Source organism: Uranotaenia lowii, chromosome 3 (assembly GCF_029784155.1).
Source record: "Uranotaenia lowii strain MFRU-FL chromosome 3, ASM2978415v1, whole genome shotgun sequence".
Classification (NCBI taxonomy): Eukaryota; Metazoa; Arthropoda; class Insecta; order Diptera; family Culicidae; genus Uranotaenia; species Uranotaenia lowii.
Genome location: NC_073693.1, coordinates 35,499,988 through 35,512,678, shown reverse-complemented (window position 1 = coordinate 35,512,678; position 12,691 = coordinate 35,499,988). Strand labels below are relative to the sequence as shown.

Here is a 12,691-nt window from a genome sequence, read left to right as displayed (position 1 = left end):
TCAGACTACCAAATACAAAAAAAGAGATGACCAAACGATCTGTGTTCTACAATGGACTGAAACTGTATAACAGCCTACCACGGAGCATCAAAGACAGTTCAAACTTGAATATTTTTAAGAAGCTGACAATAACTTACATAAAACATACAATATGAAACAAGGACTAATCCTAAAAAGGATCATACAATAGTGATGAAGATCTGATGGAACATCAGATAGAAATTTGTACGGTGATGGACATACGCGGGAGTAAGACGAACAAGTCGTACAGAAATTGACAACATAAGTAAACAATACATATTATCCTAAGGATAAACTGTCCCTCCTTCTTCAAAAGATGCGTATGGGGTGGAGGAAGGACCCAAATGGGCCTGTGGGACCATCACAAAAAAAAAAAAAATAAAACATGATATCGAAGTTCTCCTCAAATATTTTTACATAAACTAGCGGTTTACGCGAGTGATGAAGATCCAGGAGTTTGATGCGTTCCCAGTGAGAAAATTCTCTTTTAAGGGAACGCTGGCTGTCAGGTTACCGGAAACCGGACTGTTGGTTTAATTTACTGGATGTATGTATCCATGTTAGCTTTGGTGCGTCGCTTGATGAGATCTTTGAATTTGGCGATGTTTCTTTCCGATCGTATGTTTTCAGGTAGTCGGTTATAGCAAGTCTTACCGTAATATGTGAATGCTTTTTTTGCAAATTCTGAGGTGGGTTGTCTCACAGACAAGCTACTTTGGTTTCTCAATGGATATCTGTGATCAGGGCGGTCGTAAATTTGATTGTGATGAGCGATTGGGTTATACAGATGATTGTGAATAATAGATACAGCTTGCATTTCCCTCAATGCATTGATTGGAAGAGAAGATTTATCAGCTTCGATGTACAGATTCTTGGTCGGATATAATCTAGGACGCTTGTATACAGCCTTTAAGCAACGGTTTTGAGCTATCTGTAAGGGTTTCAGCCTTGTTCTGGTAGCAGCTCCCCATATAAATATCAAGTACTGAAGTTTAGATTGAACAAACGCATGGTACATAGTCGCGAGTTGTTTGCAAGGTACGAAGCCATTAATCTTCCAAAACAGGCCGCAAGCCGAAGTTATTTCACTTTTCAACGATTGAATGTGGTGTGTCCATTTCAAACCAGAGTCAATTGTCAATCCAAGGTAAGTGAATTTTGTCACACGTTCAATTTTCACCGAGTCGACAAGCAGATCACATAGTCCAGTGTCAGAAGTTCGGAACGGGTTCAAAATCATGTGTTTTGTTTTTGATAAATTTAGAGACAATTTGTTTTCGCTAAAGTATTGTTGAAGCAGTTTCATGTCTTCTGCCTTATGTTGGATCATCATATTGAGGTTTTCTTCAGTGTACAGTAAACAGGTGTCGTCAGCGAATAGCCGTGGTTTTCCGTGCAGTTTCAAGTTTGGCAAATCATTTACGTAGATGAGGAACAACAGGGGACCTAAATTACTTCCTTGTGGCACTCCTACTTCGAGAGGTCGGAGATCACTCTTCAAACCGTTTAGCATCACATATTGGTTTCTATTTGACAAGAAGCTTTTTATGAGGTCATGAGCTTGTCCGCGTAGTCCGTAGAAATCCAGTTTTTTCAGAAGGATGGTGTGATCTATAGTATCAAATGCCTTTTTCAGGTCAAGAAAAAGAAGGCCAGTGTGTTTTTTGTTCTCGAGTGCGCAATAGATTTCAGTAAATAAATCAAAGGTTGCAGTTGTGGTGCTCGAGCCTGAGCGGAAACCATATTGATGCTCATAAAATAAGTTATTCTGTAGGAAAAAGTCGGTAATACGTGACACCAGCATTTTCTCTAATAGTTTACTCAAAATTGGCAGGACGGAGATAGGACGATAATTGTTGGAATCTGTTTTTAATCCTTGTTTGTGGATCGGGACAACTCTAGCAACTTTAAGACAATCTGGGAATCTTCTAGTAGAAAGACTTTCGTTGAATACGTCTCTCACTAAATCCGAAAAAAACTGGAAGTGTCGCTTGATAAATTGTGCGGGAATTTCATCGTCACCTACACTTTTATTAGTTTCGAGGTCTTTTATTAGCAAAATAACTTCCTGTGTACTTGCAGGTCGAAGAAATATTGAGTTTTGCAGTGGCGTTAGTGTTTCAAATCTATTAACGTCGCCTAGACTTCTTATCTTTGAAGCAAGCTGGGGTCCAATTTCGCTGAAGAAATCGTTGAACTTTTTAGCAACCAGCTGCTGATCATCGATTAAATTCCCTTCAACATTTAGTTTAATTTCCTCACTCTGGTTCTTTGAGACTCCTGCGAAGGAATTGAGGCATTTCCACATGGATTTTGGGTTGGCATTGCTGAACAGTTTTCTATAGTATTCTCTTTTAGTAGTTTCTTTAAGGTTTTGAAGATTCCTGGAGGCATGTTTCAAGAGATCACGAAGATAGGCACTACTTGGATTTCTTTTTAATTTTCCAAGAATTTTATCTTTTATTTTCATCCACTTCCAGAGATCCAGTGTAATCCAGGGACAATAGCCTTTAATTTTTGCTTTGATTTTATAAGTTGTTGTACATTCTTTTTTCAAACTTTTGTATGCTGTAATAATTTGGGCTAGGCGTTCATGGGGTGTGCAGGGATTCATATTCATATTCATTTGAGCATATTTTCATCACAGAATCTGTGTCACAGAACACAGAATTTTGAAATTTTCACAAATTTCACAGAATTTTTAAATTTGGAAAGGATTTCCAAAATTATAATTTTTTGGGCAGCATCAAATTTAGATTTTTTACTTTAAATTAGAAAAGTATGATAAGATCGATAATGGTGATTGATTTTGCCCAACTAAAATGTGAAAAAGACCCAATTTATCATGAATTTTCTATGAAATTCAAGGATATAGCATCACAGAAATCCATCACAGAATTTTTGTTTAAAATCACAGAAAATCAGAATAATTTTTTTCAAAAACACAGATTTTTTTTCGGCAACCTTGGTTGTATGTCTCCCGTTCAGTCAACGGACACGAAGTTGGATTCACACAAGGTTAACTTAACTTTGTTCGGAATTGAACAAAATGGGCGCGAGGGAAATGGGAAACGACTCAAGGATTCTTTTCTATTGTGTATCAATGATAGTGCCACGGCAATTGTTGTAGATTACTATCAGTTGTTTTGTGTTTTGTGATCACTCTGATCACCTTTTTTGTGTTTTCTGAGCATACTTCAATCTTCGATCTCACTTTGATCGACTGTTGCCAGCTTAGCTTACATTTTACAGTAGAGTGTTTGAAAATAGTCTAGGAAGATTAAAAAATGACAAATTTTACACGCTCCAGACTAAAACTGATTATTTAAGCTAGATTTAAGCTAGATAGAACACATTTGAGGCGTTTGGTTCAGGAATAGCTAGAAAAAACAATGTTTTTATTATTAGTTTGAGACAAGGGGTAGGTTTAAAAGCGACACGTTTTCCTAACAAACGGGAAAAAGTCAAAATTGGGGCTGAATAACAACCAAATTTGCCATTCCGTATTCGTATAACAGAATAGCTGAAATGTTGATCGTCCTGGCGAATGCTAGCAAATACCGCTTTATCAAACTCTTCTCAGATACACATTTTTATCATCGTTTAATTTTAAAGATACAGCAGGAGCTTTTATGAGTTTTGATTTTTGCATATAAAACGAATTTATTAAGGTTAGTTTCAACAAAATAAGCATCTATTTTTTTGAAATTCTTAAATACAATATGAACGCTGCAAAATTTGTTTAAGAAAATACGTACTTTTGTAAAAAAAAAGGAGTGCTTATTATGCCCTTATCTGACCTATGTTTTGAAAATATGCCTGGATTCTGATCGAATTTACTCGGGTACCTATAACGTGTTTTGTATTTGAAATTAAATGTTCGGTTTTGTTTCAATTTCGACATGTTTTTCTCAGTTTTCACTAGAACCCAGAAGATTAGCGTAACTTTCTTATTTGCACACTCGCTTTACTTCCACATAACTGACTCATGAATTTCACGTGTAATGAAATTCTTATAAGAAAAGAAGCTGCCATTCAATCAGAAGTTTTTATTTACTATTTTGAAAAATCGGATTGAATGTTTTGTGTGTTTTTTTGTAATCTCGTGTATTTCCGGATACTTGGAACCAAGGCCATGGGCCATGGCCGTGCGAATTTTTTTTTTTTTTAGGTGTGTCAAAAATTCTTCGAGAAAATCTTTGATTACTACACAGAAAATATCGTCAACGTATCTCCACCATTTTTCGGGTAGTAAATCCTGTTTTTCAAGAGTTTCCTTCAAATGAGCCATAAACAGTTCACAAAGAAACGGAGACAACGGGTTTCCTATTGGAGCCCCTTTTGTCTGTCTATAGAACAGATCCCTAAACTTGAAATATGTCTGTCTCATACACAAGTCAACAAGTTTCTTGTAGTTTCGTACTTTAAGTTTCCAAGCTGCATAAAAAATAGTCATGCAATGCCTCGTTAGGCACCCAGTAGTGATGTCAATTGAATTTATTGTTTATCAATGCCAAAAGACATACCCCTTTTAAACAGCTAATAATTTTTTTGCCTAATTAGATACAAATTTAAAGTCTTGAACAAAGTTGTTCAGCGGAAAATTTCCTTTAAAATTTTGTAAATTGGCACTAAAACTAGGCTCGGTTTCACAGAAAAAACAAAAATGATGATGATTTTTCAGTACAAAATATTCAATTTTCCTAAACAAAACTAATAGTTAACATTTACTCATGGAAACGTTTCTTAAAAATTCTACAAAAAATCATGGATGAGTTTTGAACCAAGACAAAGCATTTTAGATGGCAAGGTTTGAGAAATTCAAAAATTTTCCCAAATCGACTCAGTCTACTGTGTAAACTTGCAAGCTTACTTTATCCCAGTAACCAAACAGTTGGGGTTTCGTATCTCTATCGTTCATTATAAACATCGCGGTAAAAATGCTTAATGCCCTATTTCAATCAATTCCCTGGGAAGGTAAATTGCAATAATTTTTACGTGTATTTTTGAAGGAATGATGCATTTAGTAATGCTTAACAGTCATTAGAGTTCCATTTTAGTCAAAATTAACGATCTTCAAAGATTTACAAAGCCTTTGAAAGTCTCTCGTGCGAGACTGCCGATCATGTCTCAATTACAAACTCGTGAACGTCAGTTCATTTTATAACAACAGAACCTCCCTACTACAAACAGCAAAGCTTCGAAAGATGATGATCTTAATATCTCACCCTTGCGTATTTTCGACGCATTCATACGATAGCTAGGTATCTTTGATTTTTTTAAATGTTAAATCATACATCAAATGAGTATTGTTACACGCAGCGAAAAGGTTTTTTATTTCAAAGGAAAGTGCCGCAAAAACAAAGGATTTTTTCCTTTGGTTTTGGGACAAATAAAAATTCTTTTGGTTCAAAAGCATTTTCCTTTGTTTCAAAGAATTTTTCTTTTGAAAAATCTTTGAATCAAAATCTTAATACTTTGAAACAAAAAACAGTTTCATTTGATACAAAGTTGTTTTCGTTCGCCACAATGTAATTTAGATTTAGATTTAAAAAGATTGGTTCATTGAACCATTTTCCATTTATTCCAATTGGAGGACATATTTCCTGTTGTTTTGAAATTCCTATTAGGAATTTCAAAAAATAAAAAGAAAGAAATTTATATGTTAAATTAATTTTTATTTACAACAGATGAAACACTTGGCCACAAACTAGTTCACTAAAATCGATCCGGTCCAAATTTTTGTCGACCTGACCGCTGGATTTGGAGCGGTGTCATCGTGCGCAGCTTTCATCTCGGTTGAGGCATCCAGGGAAACCATCCTTCGGCTCTGGTTCTGTAAAAACGCAATCACTTATAGAAAATCTTCGATATTCACTCTTTAATTAACATACTTACCATACTTCATCCTGAATCCTTTTAATATAGCTAACTCTGACCTACATTTTCACACGACCGGCCGAACTTGATTCGATTTTTCGGTTTTGTATTCTTCTTGCAAGGCAAATCAAAATATCTTTTGAATCAAAGGCTGAAGTTTTTATCTAAAGGAATCATTTCTTCAAGTTAAAAACATTTTCCTTTGGTTCAAAAAAAGTTGACTTTGTTTTAAAAGAAATAAGCTCAATTAACATTTATTTAGAATCAAAGTATTTGCTTAAATTCAAAATCCAAAAATATTTAGTTCAAAGAATTGATTCTTTGTTTCAAAAAATATTTTTTTGAATCAAAAACAAAAGTTTTTGGTTCAAATAAAACAGGAGTTAGATTCAAAAAAATGAATGTTTTGAAACAAAATCATTTTTGTTTTGGTTCAAAAGCCTAGTTTTCTCTGCGTGTATATGATAAAAAATTGCCCTTTTTAGGTATACAGTATTTGAGTTAGAATAAAAGGGAAAGAAATCATAAAAAGCCATTCACAGTTCAGAATCGCGTTTTGAGAATTTGATACGTAAGATTCTTAATCGGATTCTCCGCGCTCACTTAAGTGCATACGTTGACGTCGAACCGGTTCATCATTAGTTTCCGGCGTGATGTTTAACGAATTTGCAAGTAGGTAAGTCGGAATAGTTTACTCGAAGCAGTTCTATCACGATAGTTCTACTTACCGGAAGGGTGCTCTTGAAGGTAGCGGAGTGTTGATTTTCGAATTAAAAAAAAACTATTCAAATCCAGTATTGGTTTAATGGTTTCTTTGGAAAAGTGATAAGAGTAATCTGTAATCTAGTTGAACTCGTCATAACAAAACTACAGTCGTCAGCAGGAGGACTTTTTCCAAGAAACCTCTTGCGATTTAAAATAGCTTTATGATTGATTGAACCATTAATAGACTACCGCAACTTATTCAGCGCTCTAGCTAGACAGTATGTAAACAACCCGGATTGATGATAACGGAGAGGCTTTGATGAAGAAGTCAATCGATGATTAGAATCAACTTCTGTTAATTATGTATTTCAGTCGAAAGAGAGAAGCTCGAAGATGCTAACCTGGAATCGATTATCGCTGCGAATAATTGCGATTCAGTTAATCCTGGCGACGACGTTGTCTGGATTCGTTCGAGGAAAGGTGTTCCAGAAATGTCCCCTCGCTAAAGCGCTGGATGCACAGCAAATTTCCCGAACGCTCATTTCAAATTGTATGTTAGAGAGATGTTTCTAGAAAAATATTCCTTCTAAAAATGAAAACAATTCTATATTTTAGGGGTTTGTATGGCAAACGCAGAAAGTGCTTTCGACACTACCAAGAAAGTAACACTGGATAATCGCAGCACGAGCTTTGGGATCTTCCAAGTATGTCAAGATCAGGGATCGAGTTGACTTAGATTGAAAACAAGTGAATTTATCTTCACTTTTTTCATGTTTTCCTTTTGGGTGGTTGTGAATTTAACACGATGTTGAAATATTTCAGATCAACAGTAAAGATTGGTGCCGGGAAGGTCGCAAGGGAGGAAACTGCAACAAAAAATGCGAAGGTGAGTTCCCTAGAATTCCATCCGGTTGCATTCTTCTTTGACCAATAAGGTGTGTCACTTTTTTTAAATTTCATCCATGATTTTAAAATTTTCTTATGAACTGATTCAATTTCCAAGTTCGATTGCCAAGGTGAAGAAAGAGCACTCAAAAATCAAGTAATTATTCCAACGACACACCCTAATCGCTCATTTGCAAGGTTTATTTGATTATAATTTGGCTTCTTGGGATGCACCACCTGCTGTTAGAATGAATTAAGCAAGATTCCTGCATAAAACCTCAATAAATCATCACTACATTTTGGATCTTTTTTGTTTTCAGACTTCCTAGACGATGATATCAGCGATGACATTGAGTGTGCCAAGCTGATTCATAAGGATAAAGGATTCTCGTACTGGAACGGCTGGACTAGCAAATGCAAACAGAAACCCCTGCCGGATATTTTCAACTGTTGGAATTGAGTCGAGGGGGGTTCTGGAATTTCACTGCGGTTTTATGAGCATGTTAGTTGAAATATATGGTTGAAGACAGAGAATAAAGTATTCTGTGTATGATGTTCACAATATCACAGCGATTTACAGAAATATAAATAAAAAAAACCCAATTTAATACACATGGCAGAGGATTGTAGCCTTTCTTAGAGCCTGTAAATATGAAATAAATACATTATGACACAAAATAATAAAAAATTGAAAGATTTTTAAATCCTGAATTATTAAACAATGATTAAAGAATTTCAAACGCAGTAAATTCAAAATGAATTAAAAGCAAAAATTTGAAATTGTTGAACGGAAGTACATATTTGAAAATAATCTTAATTTTCAAACAATTAACATAATTTGCAACAATTCGGTGGCATTTGATAAACTTGATCCTGGAATATGAATTTTTTTAAAATAAGTTCAATCTCAAATTGTCAAAAATAACCAATTTTGGAAAATTGCCAATATGGACAGCATTGGAAAAACTAAGAAGAATTGACAAAATGTACGAGATCTGCTAACTGAACAAAAATTGACAAAGCTGATAAATTTGAACAAATAGACAAATGACAAAAATCACCAAACTGACAAAAATGACAAAACTAAAAAAAAATTTCGGAAATTACCAAATTGACAGAATTTTTGTCATTTTTATCATTTTTGTCATTTAGTCATTTTTTTTCATTTCTGTCACTTTGACAGTTTTGTCATTTTTGTCATGATTGAAATTTCTGACATGTTTGAAATTTTTGACATATTTGTCATTTTTGTCATTTTTGTTATTTTTGTCATTTTTGTCATTTTTGTCATTTTTGTCATTTTTGTCATTTCTGTCATTTTTGTCATTTTTGTCATTTTTGTCATTTTTGTCATTTTTGTCATTTTTGTCATTTTTGTCATTTTTGTCATTTTTGTCATTTTTGTCATTTTTGTCATTTTTGTCATTTTTGTCATTTTTGTCATTTTTGTCATTTTTGTCATTTTTGTCATTTTTGTCATTTTTGTCATTTTTGTCATTTTTGTCATTTTTGTCATTTTTGTCATTTTTGTCATTTTTGTCATTTTTGTCATTTTTGTCATTTTTGTCATTTTTGTCATTTTTGTCATTTTTGTCATTTTTGTCATTTTTGTCATTTTTATCATTTTTGTCATTTTTGTCATTTTTGTCATTTTTGTCATTTTTGTCATTTTTGTCATTTTTGTCATTTTTGTCATTTTTGTCATTTTTGTCATTTTTGTCATTTTTGTCATTTTTGTCATTTTTGTCATTTTTGTCATTTTTGTCATTTTTGTCATTTTTGTCATTTTTGTCATTTTTGTCATTTTTGTCATTTTTGTCATTTTTGTCATTTTTGTCATTTTTGTCATTTTTGTCATTTTTGTCATTTTTGTCATTTTTGAAATTTTTGTATATCTTGTATTTTTTGTAATTTTTGTAATTTTTGTCATTTTTGTAATTTTTGTCATTTTTTGGTTTTTGTGTCATTTATGCCATTTTTGTCTTTTTTGTCTTTTTTGTCTTTTTTGTCTTTTTTGTCTTTTTTGTCTTTTTTGTCTTTTTTGTCTTTTTTGTCTTTTTTGTCTTTTTTGTCTTTTTTGTCTTTTTTGTCTTTTTTGTCTTTTTTGTCTTTTTTGTCTTTTTTGTCTTTTTTGTCTTTTTTGTCTTTTTTGTCTTTTTTGTCTTTTTTGTCTTTTTTGTCTTTTTTGTCTTTTTTGTCTTTTTTGTCTTTTTTGTCATTTTTGCCATTTTTGTCGTTTTGTAATTTTTGTCATTTTTTGTATTTTTTGTCATTTTTGTCGTTTCGGCCATTTTTATCATTTTGATCTTGATCATGATCTTTTGCTATATTTGACATGAGCCTTTTCGCTGCCACTTTAATGATTACAGCATTCGACTATTGATTATATTCATAAGTTTTTAATATGTCACATTTATTCCGAAACTATTTTGATACATCACATTTTCATCAGTAATTTCTATTGAAATAAGCAGAAAAATTGGAGAAATATATTGGCTCAATTTATTAGTAACCATTGAATAAATTATGCAGTTATAAGCAATACGCTTTACGTAGAATAAAGTAAAAATTTCTAAAAAAAAATACCTTTTTGAGGGATTGAGATTGTTTCTGACCGATTTTTTCCTCTCTTTACCTTTTGCAGATTCTACATAGTCATGTGTCTAGTCACGGCTTACCTGCTAGCCATTGCCCAAGGAGCCGAGTTCATGACAGCCGGTATCGCCGGTGGAGGAGGAGGAGAAGGAGGAACAGGATCCTCGATCAATACTCCTCAGTTCCCAAAAGTTCCCGAGATCGTCAGTTCAACGTCACCTTCAACAACAACCGTTGAACCATTATTGGACACGGAAACGGTCCGGATCGTTCCCGTCCCCCTAGCCGTAATCAGTAGCCTTAACAGTAACAGTAGCATTAACACTAACCAAAGAGTAGCGCCAAGTCAACAAACGCCGAGCAGTACCGTAGATCCTTTTGGATTACGTTTCAAAACGGCAAAGTACTTCAACAAGGGTGACAGTGGGAAGAAACGATTCGAGAAGAAATCGGCAGCAGTGATACCGACCCCGGTTGCAGTTATGGCCGACTGGCGGTGTCCCAACATTAGTCAAAGCCGTAACTTGGAATGCGGATGTGATATGCCTCATACGTTGAGGTGCGTGGGTGATATGCATGGTCTGGAGCTGGTGGCTGATGGGCTGCGATCTTCGAAGTATCCGGTTTCCTTGCTGGATTGTACCTTGAAAAATGTTACAGTTATCAATGATGTAAACATTTTCGACAATGTATCCCTACAGGGACTGGTTATTTCATCCGGGGAGATCAAACGTGTCAATCGATTGGCATTTGCAGGCATCAAAGGATCCCTCCAGGTTCTAGGCTTACCGAACAACGCATTAACAGCTGTCCCAACACAAGCATTGGTATCGATTCCTCTTCTAGATAGACTCGATCTCTCCAACAACAGACTGAAAATTATTCAGAACGTAGATTTCGTCCCGGTACCAATGCTTTCATACCTAGAGCTGAGTGAAAACCAAATATCGATCATCTCAACTAAAAGCTTTATCCCGTTGAAAAATCTGGTTCACCTAAAGTTAAACGCGAATCGTCTCGGCGAAGCTCCCCAAAGTCTAAAAGCACTTGAGGCTTGTCTCAACCTCCGAGAGCTAGATCTGCGAGAGAACACCATTCGAGGACCGCTGAAAAACACAACGTTACCAATGATCAAAAGTTTGGAGATACTAAATCTGGACAAGAACTCTATCACCAGCATCCAAAACGGAGCTCTAGAAGGACTAGCGTATCTGCAGATGCTCTCTCTCCGTCACAACCAAATCGACGTACTTCAGGACCACGCCTTCTCCGGATTAGCTTCACTGCAAGTTCTCGACCTGGGACACAACGGAATCGTAGCGATATCCGGCTCGTCTCTTAAACACCTGCCCCGCCTTGTAGTCCTAGACCTTACCCACAACTTCCTCCGAGCTCTCACGACGGACGTCGTTTCACCGCTGCCGTCCCTCAAAGAACTTCGCCTGGACGGAAACGACATTTCCATCATAGCCCAGAATGCCCTGTACAACGCTTCGGAACTTCACAGTCTATCGCTGGAGAACAATCCCCTAGCCTGTGATTGTTCCATGAAACCATTCGCCGAATGGCTTGCAACCTCACGTATTGCGTCTCAAGACGTCCTCGGAGCAGTTTGTGCCACTCCACCCCACCTAGAGGGTGCTTCCTTCCTACAAGTAGCAGCGGAAAAGATGAACTGCAACGCCAACGGGAAAGATCGATCCGATGCCGGTACCTTCAAAACCATCGAAGTTATGTTGAAGCTTAAGAACAACGAGTCTTACGTGAGGGACATTGGTAGTGAGGTTCAGCTGAAAAGTATCAATTTTACCGATGAAAGTGACGTCTATCTGCACTGGCGGATGCAAACCGATGAATATTCCTGTCGCTTTGTGTACGTTTTTCATGACGATGATCCGGAGAATATTTTGTTTAACTCGGAGGTAATTTAGTCAATGTCAATCTGAATCTTTAAATTTTATTTAACAGGTTTTCTTATTTTTTAGGTTTTTTGTATCCAGCTACCGGAATTAGCCAATGCTACAGATTATGTGTTTTCTACCAAACTGATTGGCGCATACGATTTTCAGAGTGAGCTCAGGTATGTACAGAAATATTGTATGAGAATAAAATACAACTACACATCGTTACAAAGTGGCTATATACCAACCCAAAGGTGTTTAATTTGTAATACTTTTTTTGGAATCCTAGAATATGCTTCTGCTCTCACGGTAAAAGAGATTATATGAGCGATGGTGTGCAAACGCTAGCACAAATGACCATTATTGTATCTAGGTAGTCGTCACGGCAGTTGTGCGGCAGTATGGATTTGGACCTCGATAGGGTCCTGACCCGGTACTCCACATTTTTTAATGTTGTCAAAAATTTGAACTTGGCAATGTTATAGGTAGCAATCTCTAAATGCTTCTACGTCGATTCAAGAGTGAGCGGTCTACTGTTGATCATAGTTTAACCACTGATGACACTGACATGACACTTAGAATAAAAATCTTATCATCTTCTGTCTAATTTTGCCACCTATCGGTATTGCGAACCTTGTGAAATTTGACAATAAATTCCCTGAAGGAAAGATTTACCTGTTTAGCACGATTGTATCATCTAAATT

The 12,691-nt window shown here is 35.5% G+C and overlaps 2 protein-coding genes and 1 long non-coding RNA gene across 4 annotated transcripts in view; 2 read left to right on the top strand and 1 right to left on the bottom strand.

Annotated features, from left to right (window-relative positions):
• The window catches only part of LOC129754445 (uncharacterized), an 86,158-nt gene that overhangs the window by 65,568 nt on the left and 7,899 nt on the right, over positions 1 to 12,691 (top strand). The window contains exons 2-3 of the mRNA XM_055750532.1: positions 10,136 to 12,008; positions 12,072 to 12,166. Of these exons, the coding sequence (XP_055606507.1) occupies positions 10,136 to 12,008; positions 12,072 to 12,166 (1,968 nt within the window). The remainder of the gene's footprint in view (positions 1 to 10,135; positions 12,009 to 12,071; positions 12,167 to 12,691) is intronic.
• Positions 5,679 to 6,206, bottom strand: LOC129754449 (uncharacterized). Its single transcript, XR_008739030.1, has 2 exons — positions 5,920 to 6,206; positions 5,679 to 5,857 (listed from the first exon to the last, which is right to left on the bottom strand). It is a non-coding gene; the product is annotated as an uncharacterized LOC129754449 (long non-coding RNA).
• Positions 6,570 to 8,029, top strand: LOC129754447 (lysozyme c-1-like). 2 transcript variants are annotated; one of them, XM_055750536.1, is made up of 5 exons: positions 6,570 to 6,648; positions 6,979 to 7,156; positions 7,222 to 7,310; positions 7,429 to 7,492; positions 7,812 to 8,029. In XM_055750536.1, the coding sequence occupies exons 2-5, from the start codon at positions 7,000 to 7,002 to the stop codon at positions 7,949 to 7,951; spliced, it is 450 nt and encodes a 149-aa protein (XP_055606511.1). In that variant the 5' UTR covers positions 6,570 to 6,648; positions 6,979 to 6,999; the 3' UTR covers positions 7,952 to 8,029. The 2 variants fall into 2 exon arrangements, with proteins under 2 accessions (XP_055606511.1, XP_055606510.1); XM_055750535.1 differs by lacking the exon at positions 6,570 to 6,648 and adding an exon at positions 6,732 to 6,884.